At 45.6% G+C, this 12,820-nt stretch overlaps 1 protein-coding gene across 24 annotated transcripts in view; it reads left to right on the top strand.

The window, feature by feature from the left end:
* The window catches only part of LOC141506210 (protocadherin gamma-C5-like), a 221,695-nt gene extending 211,763 nt beyond the window's left edge, over positions 1-9,932 (top strand). For 4 of the 24 annotated variants that reach the window (XM_074212753.1, XM_074212760.1, XM_074212770.1 and 1 more), the window contains exons 3-4: positions 3,193-3,281; positions 7,534-9,929. In XM_074212753.1, the coding sequence (XP_074068854.1) occupies positions 3,193-3,281; positions 7,534-7,760 (316 nt within the window). In that variant the 3' untranslated portion in view covers positions 7,761-9,929. Of the gene's footprint in view, positions 1-3,192; positions 3,282-7,533 lie in introns of all 24 variants that reach the window. The other 20 variants (XM_074212752.1, XM_074212773.1, XM_074212766.1 and 17 more) reach the window with 14 other exon arrangements.
* The last annotated feature ends 2,888 nt before the right edge of the window (positions 9,933-12,820 follow it).

The raw sequence follows: 12,820 nt of genomic DNA, 5'->3' as shown, positions 1-12,820 counted from the left end.
CTCTGGCTCTCCTATTAGTCATTTTACTTTTAGCATGAATAAAAATATTGTACTGTGTCTATGAGTGATATCTGTATTTTTTAAAAAATAAATTTTATTGATCCCTTTTGTCTTTATATTGTCTAAATTTCTTCCTCTCTATATCCCCTTCTTCCTTTCTTGAGAGCTGAACCAACCACAAAGAAATAAAAGAGAAAAAAATGATATAACCTATCTGTACATAGGGGGGAAAAGTGGTATTTATTCTTTAAGCCCTTTTGCTCATCATAGATTTTACCAGACTTTAAGAAGTAAAAGGAGGGAAGAGATGCCCTCTCTGTTCCCTGAAATTTTATTATAATAAACACACCCCATATCTTTTTATATTTTTAAAAAGTTTTGCTGCTTTCATTTTTGGACCAGACCTCTCCTCTCACTCACCTGAATGAACTCTCCCCTTTCCACAAAGAAATATAGTTAAAGAAAACTAGACTATATTAGAACCATTTATAATGTGATTTTTCCTATTACATATAAAGATAGTTTTCAATATTCATTTTTGATAAGATTTTAAATTCCACATTTTTCTTCCTCTCTCCTTTTCCTCCCCACTCCCTTGGACATTGAGTAATCTGTTGTTTGTTAAACATATTTCTTTATTAATCACATTGTGAAAGAAGAATCAGAACAAAAGGGGGGGAATCATAGAAGAAAAAAACATAAAATACATAACAAATTGACAAAAATTGAAAACAGATTCCATAGTTCTTTCTCTGAATGTGGATGGTATTTTCCATTACAATTGTCTTTGATCATTGCACTGCTGAGAAGAGCTAAGTCTATCATAGTTGATCATCACACAATGTCAGTTGTTAATGTGTATAATGTTCCGCTCATTTCACTCAGTATCAGTTCATGGAAGACTTTCCAGGCCTTTTGGAAGTCTGCCTACTCATGATTTTTAAATTTTTTTTTTAATTTTAAGGCAATGGGGTTAAGTGACTTATCCACGGTCACACAGCTAGACAATTATTAAGCGTCTGAGGCCAAATGTGAACTCAAGTCCTTCTAACTTCAGGGCCAGTGCTCTCTCTCCACTGCACCACCTAGCTGCCCCACCACTCATGATTTTTAAAGAAAAATAATACTCCATTACATTCACATATATGACCACAATTTGTTTAGTCATTCCCCAATTGATGGTTATCCCTTCAATGTCCAATTCTTTGTCACTACAAAAAGAACTACTATGAATATTTTTGCACATGAGGATCTTTTCACCCAGATCATTTTTTATATAGTATGACAAAAACTAGGCATAGACCCACATCTCACACCCTATACCAAAATAAGATCAAAATGGGTACTGGATTTAGAAATAAAGGGCGATTTCATAGACCAATCAACAGATCAAGAAATACTCTACCTATCCAGATATATGGAGAGGGGAGAAATTTATGACCAAAAAGAAATAAAGTACATTATAAATTACAAAATGGATGATTTTGACTATTAAATTTTAAAAGTTTTTGCACTAATAAAGCTAATGCCAACAAGATTAGAAGGAAGGCAGAGAGCTTGGGAAAAAATTTTCATAGCTGGGATTTTGATAAAGGTCTCATTTCTAAAATACACATTTCTAAAATTGAATCACATTTGTAAGGTTATAAGTCATTCTCCAATTAATGTTAGTCCTTCATTCTCAAAACCGTGACATCAGGGAGGTGATGCTATGACAAGCACATGAATTGGATTTGAGTGGGGGGGGGGTGCTGTACCAAGTCACCAGCCTCACTTTCTCCTCTAAAGTCATCTGGCTTCAGTGCCAGATATGAATCATGACCCTGGATGACAGGCAATCAAGGTTAAGTGACTTGCCCAAGGTCACACAGCTAGTAAATGTCTGAATCTGGATGCAAACTCCTGTCCTCTTGACTCCAAGGGCAGTGCTCTATCCACTTCATCATCTAGCTTTCCTCATTCCCCAGTTGATAAATAGTCAAAGGATATGAACAAGCAGTTTTCAAACAAAGAAATTAAAGCTATATATAATTTATGAAAAAATGCTCCAAATCCTTACTTATTAGAGAAATACAAATTAAAACAAGTATCACCTCACACCTATCAGATTGGCCAAGATGACAAAAAGGGAAAAATGTTGGAGAGGTTGTGGGAGGATTGAGACATTAATGCACTGTTGGAAGAGTTGTGAATTAATCTAACATTCTAGAGAACAATATGGGACTATGCCTAAAGAGCAATAAAACTGATCACACCCTTTGACCCAGCTATACCAATACTAGACATACATCCAGAAGAAATTATAAAAACTGGGAAAAGTCCCAAATGTTCCAAAATATTTATATTTTGTAGTGGCAAAGAATTGGAAATTGATGGGATGTTTATCAATTGAGGAGTGATTGAACAAGTTGTGGTATATGAATGTTATGGAGTACTATTGTTCTACAAGAAACCATGAGTGGTCAAACTCTAGAGAAGCTTGGAACAAATTACAGGAACTGATGCTCAGTGAAGGGAGCAGAACCAAGAGAACATTGTACACATTAACAACATTGTTAGTTGATCAACCTTGATGGATGCAGCTCCTCTCAGCAATTCAGAGATCTAGAATAATCCTAGTAGACCTGTTATGGACAATGCTATCCATAACCAGAGGAATAAAAAACAAAATAAAACAAAACCATATAGAGACCATTTTTGATGCAAAAACAATATTGAGTACCCATAGTCTCCATTTTTGATGCTGTTAGGAGGCAGGTATATTTTATTTTTTCATATAAGCCAGTGCTTCATATGAAACATTTTTAATCTTCAATCTGGGTTCAGTTGCAATCTTTCACTTTGTTTTCACTTATACTGTTGTGATCATTGTGCATATTGTTTTCTTCATTTAGTTTTCTTTGCTCTGATTCATTGTTTTCCATTTTCCCCCATCTCCTCCTTTTTTTAAATTCCCCTCAACAATTTCTATAGAGCAGTAATACTCCATTATATTCACATAACCCAGTTAACCTCTCCTACTTTTTTTATAGGCAAAGATATATATCCCCTGGCCATAAAAAAAGCAGGTCACAAATTTAAAAAAATTATAATGGGGTCAGATCCTATGAGTTGGAATGGAAAGATCCTCAGCATAGAGAGAAAGGATCCCAGGCCAAAATAAATGTTCACTATGTGTCTGTCTCTCTATAGCTCCCAGAATGGTGATGAAGGAGGCACTTGGCCCAACAATCAATTTGACACAGAGATGCTACAGGCGATGATCCTGGCTTCTGCCAATGGTGAGTTGTGCGCTGTGGGAAAGAAGGGTGAAGAGAAGGGGAGAGGAAACAAAATGAGAGAGAGGGATTATTGATCACAGAATGATGTCTTTGAATGGAAATTAGGATCTTGGGGATCTGGGGTCTTAAAACCAAGTTCCAAGGTGAAAAGCAATATAGAGCAATAAAACAAGGAGGTATCAGGAAGACTTTAATTTAAATCCTACCTTAAACAATTATTAGATGTGTGATCCTCAACTCAACCTTTCTCTGTGTCAGTTTTCTCATCTATAAAATGAGACTTGTTGGCCACTAAGGTCTCTTGAACTCTCAGTCCTATTATATACAACTTATGCCTGAGTCAGTCACAGTAGATACATGGTATGTTGGAATTACTTGAGGGACATTCTGGAATTCTAATGTATAGAAAATGAGATTGGTAGTCATATCATGTCTTGGATCCATATCTGCCTCTAGCCCTGGGCTCAGCAATGTCAAATGCCTCACTCCTGCAGGATAGGAAGAAGTGCATCACTTTTTTTTTTTTAACAACTTCCCAGGGATGTGCTGGCAAATGTTTAACAACTGACTTTGGGGGAGGGAGAGAGAAGGAGGGAGAATGTACCCAGGACACATTTTAAAGTTTAATCTGTATGATTAATATTTTTCTTCATCACTTTCCTTAATGTAATGGGTAGTGTCTCAGTCAAACTGAGACCTGTTAAAAGCCTTAGCTTAAAAGGTCAAGATCTCTCACTGTAACTAGGGCCCATCTCCAGTAATCATGATACAAATCTAATCATTGAACACAAATGATTCTGGAGAAGAAAATGAAACTGGTGATATTGCACAGCCCTTTTTCACTTAAATCCAATTCACTTGCACATCATGGAATCTTGATGTCACAGTCCTCTTCTAGAATAAAACAACAACAAAGTTTAGAAGACCATCAACAAAACAACAACCAATCCCTGATTTGTGGTATTTACCAATTACCTGGGTTTAAATCCTACTGGGCAGCCAGATGGTAATAGTAGAAAACCTGGGCTGGAATCAGGAAGACTCATCTTCATGAGTTCAAATCTGGCCGCAGACACTTACCAGTTGTGCGTCACTGGGCAAGTCACTTAACCCTGTTTACCTCAGTTTCCTCATTTGTGAAATGAGCTGGAGAAGGAAATAGCAAACCACTCCAATATCTTTGTCAAGAAAACCCCAGTGGGGTTATGTAGAGTTGTACATGAATGGAAATGACTGAGAAAATGGTCACACTAAAAATTTAACAATCAGCTTTCAGGAAACTAAAATGTTTGTTCTGGCTTCAGGAAATCCCTTGGTTTGATGCCCATCTGATCTAAGTAAAGCTCAATGGGCTCCATCTGTCAGTGGGGGAAGTTGGTCCCTAGGGAAGAAAGTAGGACCAAGATCATGGACTTCACAGCTGGAGAAGGGCTTAAAGATTGTCCCTAGTCCAAACCCCTCCTTTTACAGTTGAATATGAAGGGTTTTACAAACCCCAAGATACTACATAAATACCAATTATTAATGCTAGAATATGGCAAAGCTGGGATTTGAATTGAAGTCCATTAATGTCAAATCCAGTGCTCTTTTCAATATACCTCAATGCCTCAGGGTTTGTTAGAGGCCAAGAAGGTAAGGGTGACAGATGTGTACAAAGTATAGGACAATTCTGGTTAAGGAGATTGAGGATGTGGCTGAATTTGGGAGAAGTATGCAGGTCATGGACCAAATTGGAACCTCTGTGGTCAAGTATATATAGCTGCTACAAAGACTCCACAGGCAGAGAGCAGCATCCTGCTCCCTTTTAATGGAGATTTAAAAACCAGAGATGGAATTGGCATTCATAAGCAAACACACTCCCCCTCAATGTCCCTTTGGAATAGGGGTCAAAGCTAAATTCAGAGCTGGGGCCTGGTGCCAGGGAAAGCTTCTGTCCTCTGTCAGGGCCCTGTAACCTTGCAGCCTCCCAGGGCCATGACCCTTGTGGGTTTAGAGCCCTTGGGAGTGAAGGGTGTGGTGGGCAAGAGGGTCAGGTTCTCACTCCAGTGCCCATTTTCCACAGACTCAGAGCCTCCAAGAGCTCCACTGAAGCAGAGCCAAGCCCATAGAGCTGGGGAGGAGGAATAGGAGCTTACACTTTGGAGACTTTTTAAATAAACAGAAGGGTTTGTAGGGGGGAGGTAGTCAGGAGGCTGTGGTTTACAGCTCACACCGGTCCTGACCCAGAGCCTCCAAATGGCTAGATGGATTATCCCATGCTCGCTGCAGCTGGATTGAAGGGAAGAGCAGGTCCTGGGCTGGGATTTGGGACCTGAGGAAACAGCTGGGGAGGAATGGAGAGTGAAAGTTCTACATTCTGAAGGGCAGATGCTCCACTGTCACCATTCCCCAACACACACACACACACACACACACACACACACACACACACACACACACACCCGCTCCTGAATATTGAGTTGTCAAAACTCAATTTTCCAACCTCCTTATTTTATTGATGTGGAAATGGAGGTGAAATGACTTGACCAGAGTAATACCATTAATATTTGGCAATCAGAGCTCCAATCCAGGACTTCTAACTAAAATCCTGACTAAAAAAAAAAAAATCTGATTAAAATTCCTATTATTTCATGTTCCTCAGTTTTCCCTCTTAGAAAGTAAGTCTTCTACTCCTTTCCCACAATGGACCTTTCTAGGAGTTGAGAGAGGTTTCTACAAGATTGTGAACCTCTAGATTTTCTAAGAGGGGTGAGGTTGTCATCACATCCTTCCCGGCAACTCAGATCCTACCTTCAGTCTAACTACTTCATTGGGTCGGTCTGTCTCTGCTTGTGTTTCTTCTCTGATTCTCCGGCTTTCATTGTCAGTGTGCCTATTTTGTCTCTTTGCCTGTGTCTGTCTGTCCCCTCTCTGCCTCTCAGTCTCTGTGTGCATCTGTCTGTCTCTCCTTTTCTGTCTGACTCTCTTTGTGGCTCTCTGTGTCTGTGTGACTGTTTCTCTCACTATCCCTTTCTCTGTCAGTCTGTCTTTCTCTTTTTCTCTCGGTGTCTGACTCTCTGTCTCTACCTCTCAGTCTGTGTCTTTGTTTCTCTGCCTCAGTTTCTGTATCTGTTTGTATCTCTCTTTCTTTGTCACTGTCTCTGACTCTATTTCTATCACTGTCTCTGACTCTCTTTATTTCTCTTTGTCTCGTTTCTCAATCTCTCTGTCTCTCCCTGTCTGTCTGTCTCTCTCCCTTTCTGTGGCTTCTCTATTTCATAAATCACTGGAGATCTGGCCCTCCAGAGAAGCACAGCTCAGTTGACTGTGTATTGCCAAACCTTCCCCTCCCCCACACACATTCCGAGACTGTAAAAGGCTGCTGGAGGGGAGGTAGGGAGGAGGTGGAGCTAAGGGGCTAGGCTAGGCTCCCAGGCTGAGCTAATTAGGAAAAACCAAGAAATGTCAGAATGAAAGGCAAAGAGGAAGGGGTAGAAGGAAGACAGAGGGGGCCATCTTAAGGAAAGGAAGAGTGCAACTGGATTTTCCCAGACACCTTCTTGGGAAGGATTCCAGTGGGATGCAGGGAGGGGGAGGGGACAGAGGGTTGGTAAGCCTAAAAGGGTTTGCAAAACCTGAAGTTCAGAAAATAATGAACAGAGACTGAGAAGAAAAAGAGGCAAAGAATGTCTCCATTCCCCGCCTCATTTGGAGCAGTTTTCCTCCAGAAACCTCTCAGTCTTTATTTCCCAATCCCTGGTCGGTATCCCAGGATTACTCAACCTCTCCAGCCTTAGTCACTATCCTTATCCTCTTTCATGTTTGGGAGAAGAGGAGGCTGGGAAGTGAGTTTCTCCCTTTCCTCCTCTCCCCCTTCTTTGACCAGTCTTTTCTCTTGACTGAGCCCCAAGAGATTCAGAAGATATCAATAGAACCAGTAAACCAGAAGGGAGAGTTAGGACTCCTAAGTTCTTTTCTCCCATAATTTCATACTTGACATTGAGTTCAGATTTGAATTCAGGTCTTCCTGCTTCTTAGGGCTCTAGCTGCAGATAAACTCAGGTTTGGTTCTTTCTTCTCTACTATGAGATAGATCTGTGTCTCTCCTAAGATCTGGTGCCACCCTCTTGTCTAAAAATGAAGGTGATACATGGCTTTTACTGCCCAGAGTTATGACAAGGGAGTGTGATTTGGGGGCCATCCGTGGAGCTAGATTGGAAGTTCTAGGGGCTCCCCAAGTCCCATTTCTGACTTTTCCCTTTTCTTTCACCAGAAGCTGCAGATGGAAGCTCGACCCTTGGCGGTGGGGCAGGTACCATGGGGCTGAGTGCCCGCTATGGGCCCCAGTTCACGCTGCAGCATGTACCTGACTACAGGCAGAACGTATACATCCCGGGCAGCACTGCCACCTTGGCCAACGCTGCTGGGAAGAGAGATGGCAAGGCCCCTGCAGGTGGCAATGGAAACAAGAAGAAATCTGGCAAGAAGGAGAAGAAGTAGGCTCAGGATTGGGTCCCGAGCACAGGGCCACAGGGCAAACCTCCTCCCACTAGTGCAGCCTCCCTCCAGGTCCCTGAACCCTCAGAATGTAGGGGATCACCCTCAGGCTGCTGGTGAGAGCTATGGGGACCCCTCCCTCTTGAGAAACACAAAATAAGTGCCCTGTGAATACCCCCTTCTGTGCCTCCAGAGGGATTGAATATGCAAAGGGGGTACTGCCAGGAGTCCCCAATACTAATGCTGTGCCCATGGGAACAGTGTAGATACAGATTCATGTATAACCTCCCTCCTTTCCTCCACCCCTAGCTTAGAAGCCCCAGTTACATTTTGACTCTCCATGCATATATTTCCCCTCCCACCCCAACCCCCCATATTAATTAGGTTAACTCAGTCTCCCACTCCCAAATCTCTACTCTCTCCCTACCTTCTTTGGGGTATTATGGTATTATGAGACTGAGTGACCTTAAGATCTGGGGACAGGACTATGCTTGTCTCAAACCTGTGGAGAGTTGGGGAAGCATAGTGACCTCAGACTCTCACTTTCTAACCAACTTCAAATATTTTAACTTCTCTACTTACTCTTATTCCCCATCCCTCTAGTGCCTGAAATCATAAACAGATCAGAACAGATCACAGGTGCTTGGGGACAAAGGTAGTCATCATCCCCACGACCCTGACATGAACTGGGTTTGGGAAAAATTTTCCATCCTCAACCTTTGCCCAAGGCCCCAGTAAACAGGGACCAGGGAGGGATTATGGGACCATCTTCTTGAGAGTTCCTCATCTATTCTTTCTCCACCCCCTCAGCAAAAAAAAAAAAAAAAAAAAAAAAAATCCACTGCATGTTGGGAAATAGCATGACTTGGTGGGATGAGTAGGGAGGGTAGAGGGAGGGGGGTACCTTTCCACTAGAAAGAAAGACAAATCTTTGGTCAGAGTTGTGAATGAGGGGTTTGGGTCCTCTCACTGTTTGCTCCCACTAGTTACTGGTTGGGCTCCCTGCACTTATCTAGGCCACTGTGTTCTATAACTGTTGTGGAGTCAAGCACCCTGTGGACAGAAGAGCTCTGGGTTGGACCCAGTCTCCTAGATAAAGGCTCAGACTTCTAGCACCCTGGCCACAGGGGGGTTAAAGGGAACAAAATGGCATCAGAGTGAGATTGAGCTCTTGGATCTGGTATATATGCAGTGGGAGTGCGTGGGGGGGGTGTGGCCACATGTAAGTGGGGGTTGGGGGAGAGAAGGGAAATAATTCAGGCTAGGTCATCTGGACATGGACATAGTTGCTAGGGTAATCCAGACACAGGAATGCTCTCTTCTTTGTCAGGTAGGTTAAGCAGGAAGGGTCAGTACAGGTCATTTCTGGAGTATTTTGATCAGTACAGGACCCCCCCCCCCCCAAGTTTCTGCATGAAGGTCAGACAAGACATCCCCAAACACTATGAAAGAGACCCCAGAGCAGACAGATAGATGGTCAGGGGAGGGAGGAGGGGCTCTCCTGTAGCTCCCCATGACCTCCATATTCCCTCACCCTCTCAGGTGCCATTTATTCTACTTTGCCATTCCTCACCCTTTTCCAGAATTTTGTGGAGCCTGGCTCTTGCTTCCCACTGCTTAGATCTCCACCTTCATTTTGTCCCGACCCCGGCCCGACTGGGTCTGTCCTAGCCCTGTTTACACAGAGGAACCTTTCCCACCCCACCCCCTTTCGGTGTAGTGAGTAGTGACCCTGCCCTGCCCGCAGTCCTTAAGCTGGTGTCGAGTAGCCCGTGTGTAGATAGTGCCGTGAGCTTGCTTCTGTGCCGTGCCCAGCGGGCCGAGCCCCGGGGCTCCGTCTCCCCGCTGCTCCCGCTGCCTCCAGTGCTGTGCTTTTCGCTGTTTGTGTGAAGCCCCCCACCCCAGCCCAGTCTCGCTTTCCCAGTACTGACCTCTGTGCCCCCGCTATAGAAGCTTCTCTCGAGTAGCCACGTAACCCCCACCCCATACACGCAAGTTTTATACTCTAATATTTATATAGCTTTTTTCTTTGGGAAAAATAATAAAAATGGTTTCTTCTGAACTGTCTGGTCCCGTGTCTCAATGCAAAGAGGGATGGTGGGTCTGCAGAGATGGAGCCCCGGGGAGGCGCCTGGGTTGGGAAGGGGGGTTGTGTGTGAACCAGCTGGGTGTGGTTGTGTGACTGTGCACACGAGTCCGTGGCGGGTGTGTAACCGGGTGTGGTTGTGTGACTGTGCACACGAGTCCGTGGCGGGTGTGTAACCGGGTGTGGTTGTGTGACTGTGCACACGCCTGAGTCCGTGGCGGGTGTGTAACCGGGTGTGGTTGCGAGTGGACCGTGCGATTTGGGGTGGAGATGCGTCAGTGTGGTGTGGAATTGGGCGTGGGGCGTACACGGGTGGCACCGGGACGGAGGCAGGCGCAGGGGCGTGGGGGAGGGGAGCCGCGGTGTCTGGGGCTGGGGGCGCCGGTGGGGGCGGGGCGCCGGGCTTCCTCCGTCCCCCTCCTCTCTCTGGCTGAAAAGAAAAGCCCGGCTCCCAGAGGGCGGCTCCGCGGGGGGGGGGGCTCCCGCCCGCCGCCGCCCCCATCACACGCCCACCCCACCCCCCCGAGATCCAGGGCCCCCTGCCCGGAGCAGGAAGTGTGGGTCCCCAGCCCCCAGCCCCCGCCCCCGGGGGGTTCCACCCCTCCCCCTCCCTCCCCTCCCCCCGGAGCTGCGGCAGACACCCGGAGGGGGCGGGGCCTTCCCAGCACCCCACGGCGTTGTCATGGAAACCCCCTTCCCGCCGCGCCGCGGGGGCGGGCGAGCGCGTGGCGAGGGCGGGAGCCCGCATTCGGCTCGGGGCCGCGGAAAGGGCTTTCTTCTCGGCCAGCCCCGGGCCCCGGGCCCGCGCAGACGCCGCCGCTTCCCGGCGCGCCCCTCCCCGAGTCTCCCGCGTGTCCCTAAGGGCCAGGCCGCCCCTGCTTCCATCTGGAAGCTAAGCGACACCGCGGCTTGTGGGTGCGGCTGGGCCCGGCTCCGGCGGCCGACTCGGGGCGGGGAAGGCCGGGGGGGGCGCGGCGGAGCCGGTGACCGCGGAGCCGCAGGCCCCGCTGCTCGCGCGCCCCCTCCCGGACACTTGCGGGGCTGCTCTCCGCCTGCTTCCCCCCACTTTCTCCTTTAACGATCCTGCCAGAACTCGCGGATTCACCGGTCCCCCTTACGAAGACCCCCGCCAGACCTGCACGGCCAGGCCTCCCCTGCCGAGCTCCGCGCCCACGTCTAGCGGCACCCCCGAGCCCCTCCGCTCACTGCACCCCAGACCGCCTCATCTCCACTCCCGACCCTTACCCCATCTGCTGACTCCACTCCCTTAGGGCTGCCCAGATCCACGACCCAAGGACCACCCTGACTATCACCCTCTCACTCCTCCCTGGCTGCTTCTCCACTCGCCACAACTATGCCACTCCAGGCCCGGGTCGCCTTTGTCATTACTGCCAAAAAAGTGCTCTTTAGTCTCCCGGCCTCAAATCCCCCCTGCACTCCATGCTCCACCCAGTTGCCAAATTGACTTTCCTACAAAGCAGTTCTGGTCTCCTTACTCCTATGCCTGTAGTAGTCCATAGGATAATACACAAATTACTCGATTGACTGGAATTTCTGTAGAAGGCTATAAACACTTGATCTGATGGCACTCTTTCCCAAGCTTACTTTCACCATACCCCACACCCTGGTCAAACTGGCCTCCTTGCTGCTTCACACACATTTGTTCTCTCAAGTTCATGGATTTGCACAGGTCCCCCCCCCACACACACACACCCCACTAACCATCTCATCCAAACTCATTTCTCCGAAGCACAGAATGCTCTACACAGCATTTTTAAAATTTGTTAAATGAATAAATGCCTACAAGATCATAAGCTCCTGATCCAAAAGGGACCTTAGAAACCTAATTCTTTTATTTAATGGAAACTGAGGCATAGAGAAAAGACTCACCTGGGACTGCACAGTATCAAATACATTCTCAAGCCTCATATTTAACATCCCTCAAAATGTTACCTTGTATTATCTCACATTATTCCTACCTTTCTCAGATTCACTGTCTAACCAAACTAGATTCCTAGCTACTCCTGATCTTACTTGACTTCTCCTGTGTGCTTTCCACAATGTCCTTCCTTTGTGTGGAAAATATTCCTTGCAGGCTTAGTATATGCAACCATCTCCAAGAAGCTTTCTGTGCTTCCTTCCCTAACTCCCACAGAAAGCAATTTAAAAACAGTAATATTCAGAGGTTTGGCTAAATGATTGCAAGGAGTCCACAAATTTCTATTGAAAGATTAAAGCCTAATAAGCAAACGTACATTTTACAGTCTGATGGGTGGGTGGGGAACCCCTAGATTTGTATCTGCCCTGCCATTTATAATCTGAAAAAGCCATCTAGAGCCCTGAGAAATTAAGGAATTTGCTCAGGGTCACCCAGCCTTCAGCATAGCTGCAAATTTCTGAATTTGAATCTTCCATTCTGCTTAAGACCAGAGGTGTCCAACTCTGAGGAACTAAGGGTCTAACTCTAACTAGATTAAAATGTAATTGGGAAATGTTTAACAAAATAAAAATATAGCACAACATTGTGATTTTTCTATGGCAACATGCTACTCACAGGGATTCATTTCTGTTTGAGTTTGATACCACTTTACTAGATCATAGTCGTCAGAATCAGTGAGGCCCAAATGAATGTGTCTCTATATAGCTTTTTTGCAAACTTTAAAGCTTTACATACACATTCACTTACTAATATTCTATACTGGTGCTGCATTATTTGTGCACATCATATCCCTGCATTAGCTTTTTAAGTCCAAGCACAGAAATTCTCATCTTCCATACTTATATTCCCAGACTTGTACTCTTTGAACACAGTTGGTGTTTAAACCTGTTGACATGAATTTGTGCTTGGAAGCAATAGACTTGATAATCAATTCAGCGGGAGGAGGAAGGCCCTTTGATTTTCTCAAGTTGACTGGGAAGGGAAGGTTGGGGCATGGAAAAGGAGTAGGTCAAAACCTCAAAAGAAGACAAGAGTCAA

Source organism: Macrotis lagotis, chromosome 1 (genome assembly GCF_037893015.1).
Source record: "Macrotis lagotis isolate mMagLag1 chromosome 1, bilby.v1.9.chrom.fasta, whole genome shotgun sequence".
In the NCBI taxonomy this organism is placed as follows: Eukaryota; Metazoa; Chordata; class Mammalia; order Peramelemorphia; family Peramelidae; genus Macrotis; species Macrotis lagotis.
The sequence above is the reverse complement of the archived record's forward strand: the minus strand, read 5'-3'. Positions and strand labels throughout refer to the sequence as shown.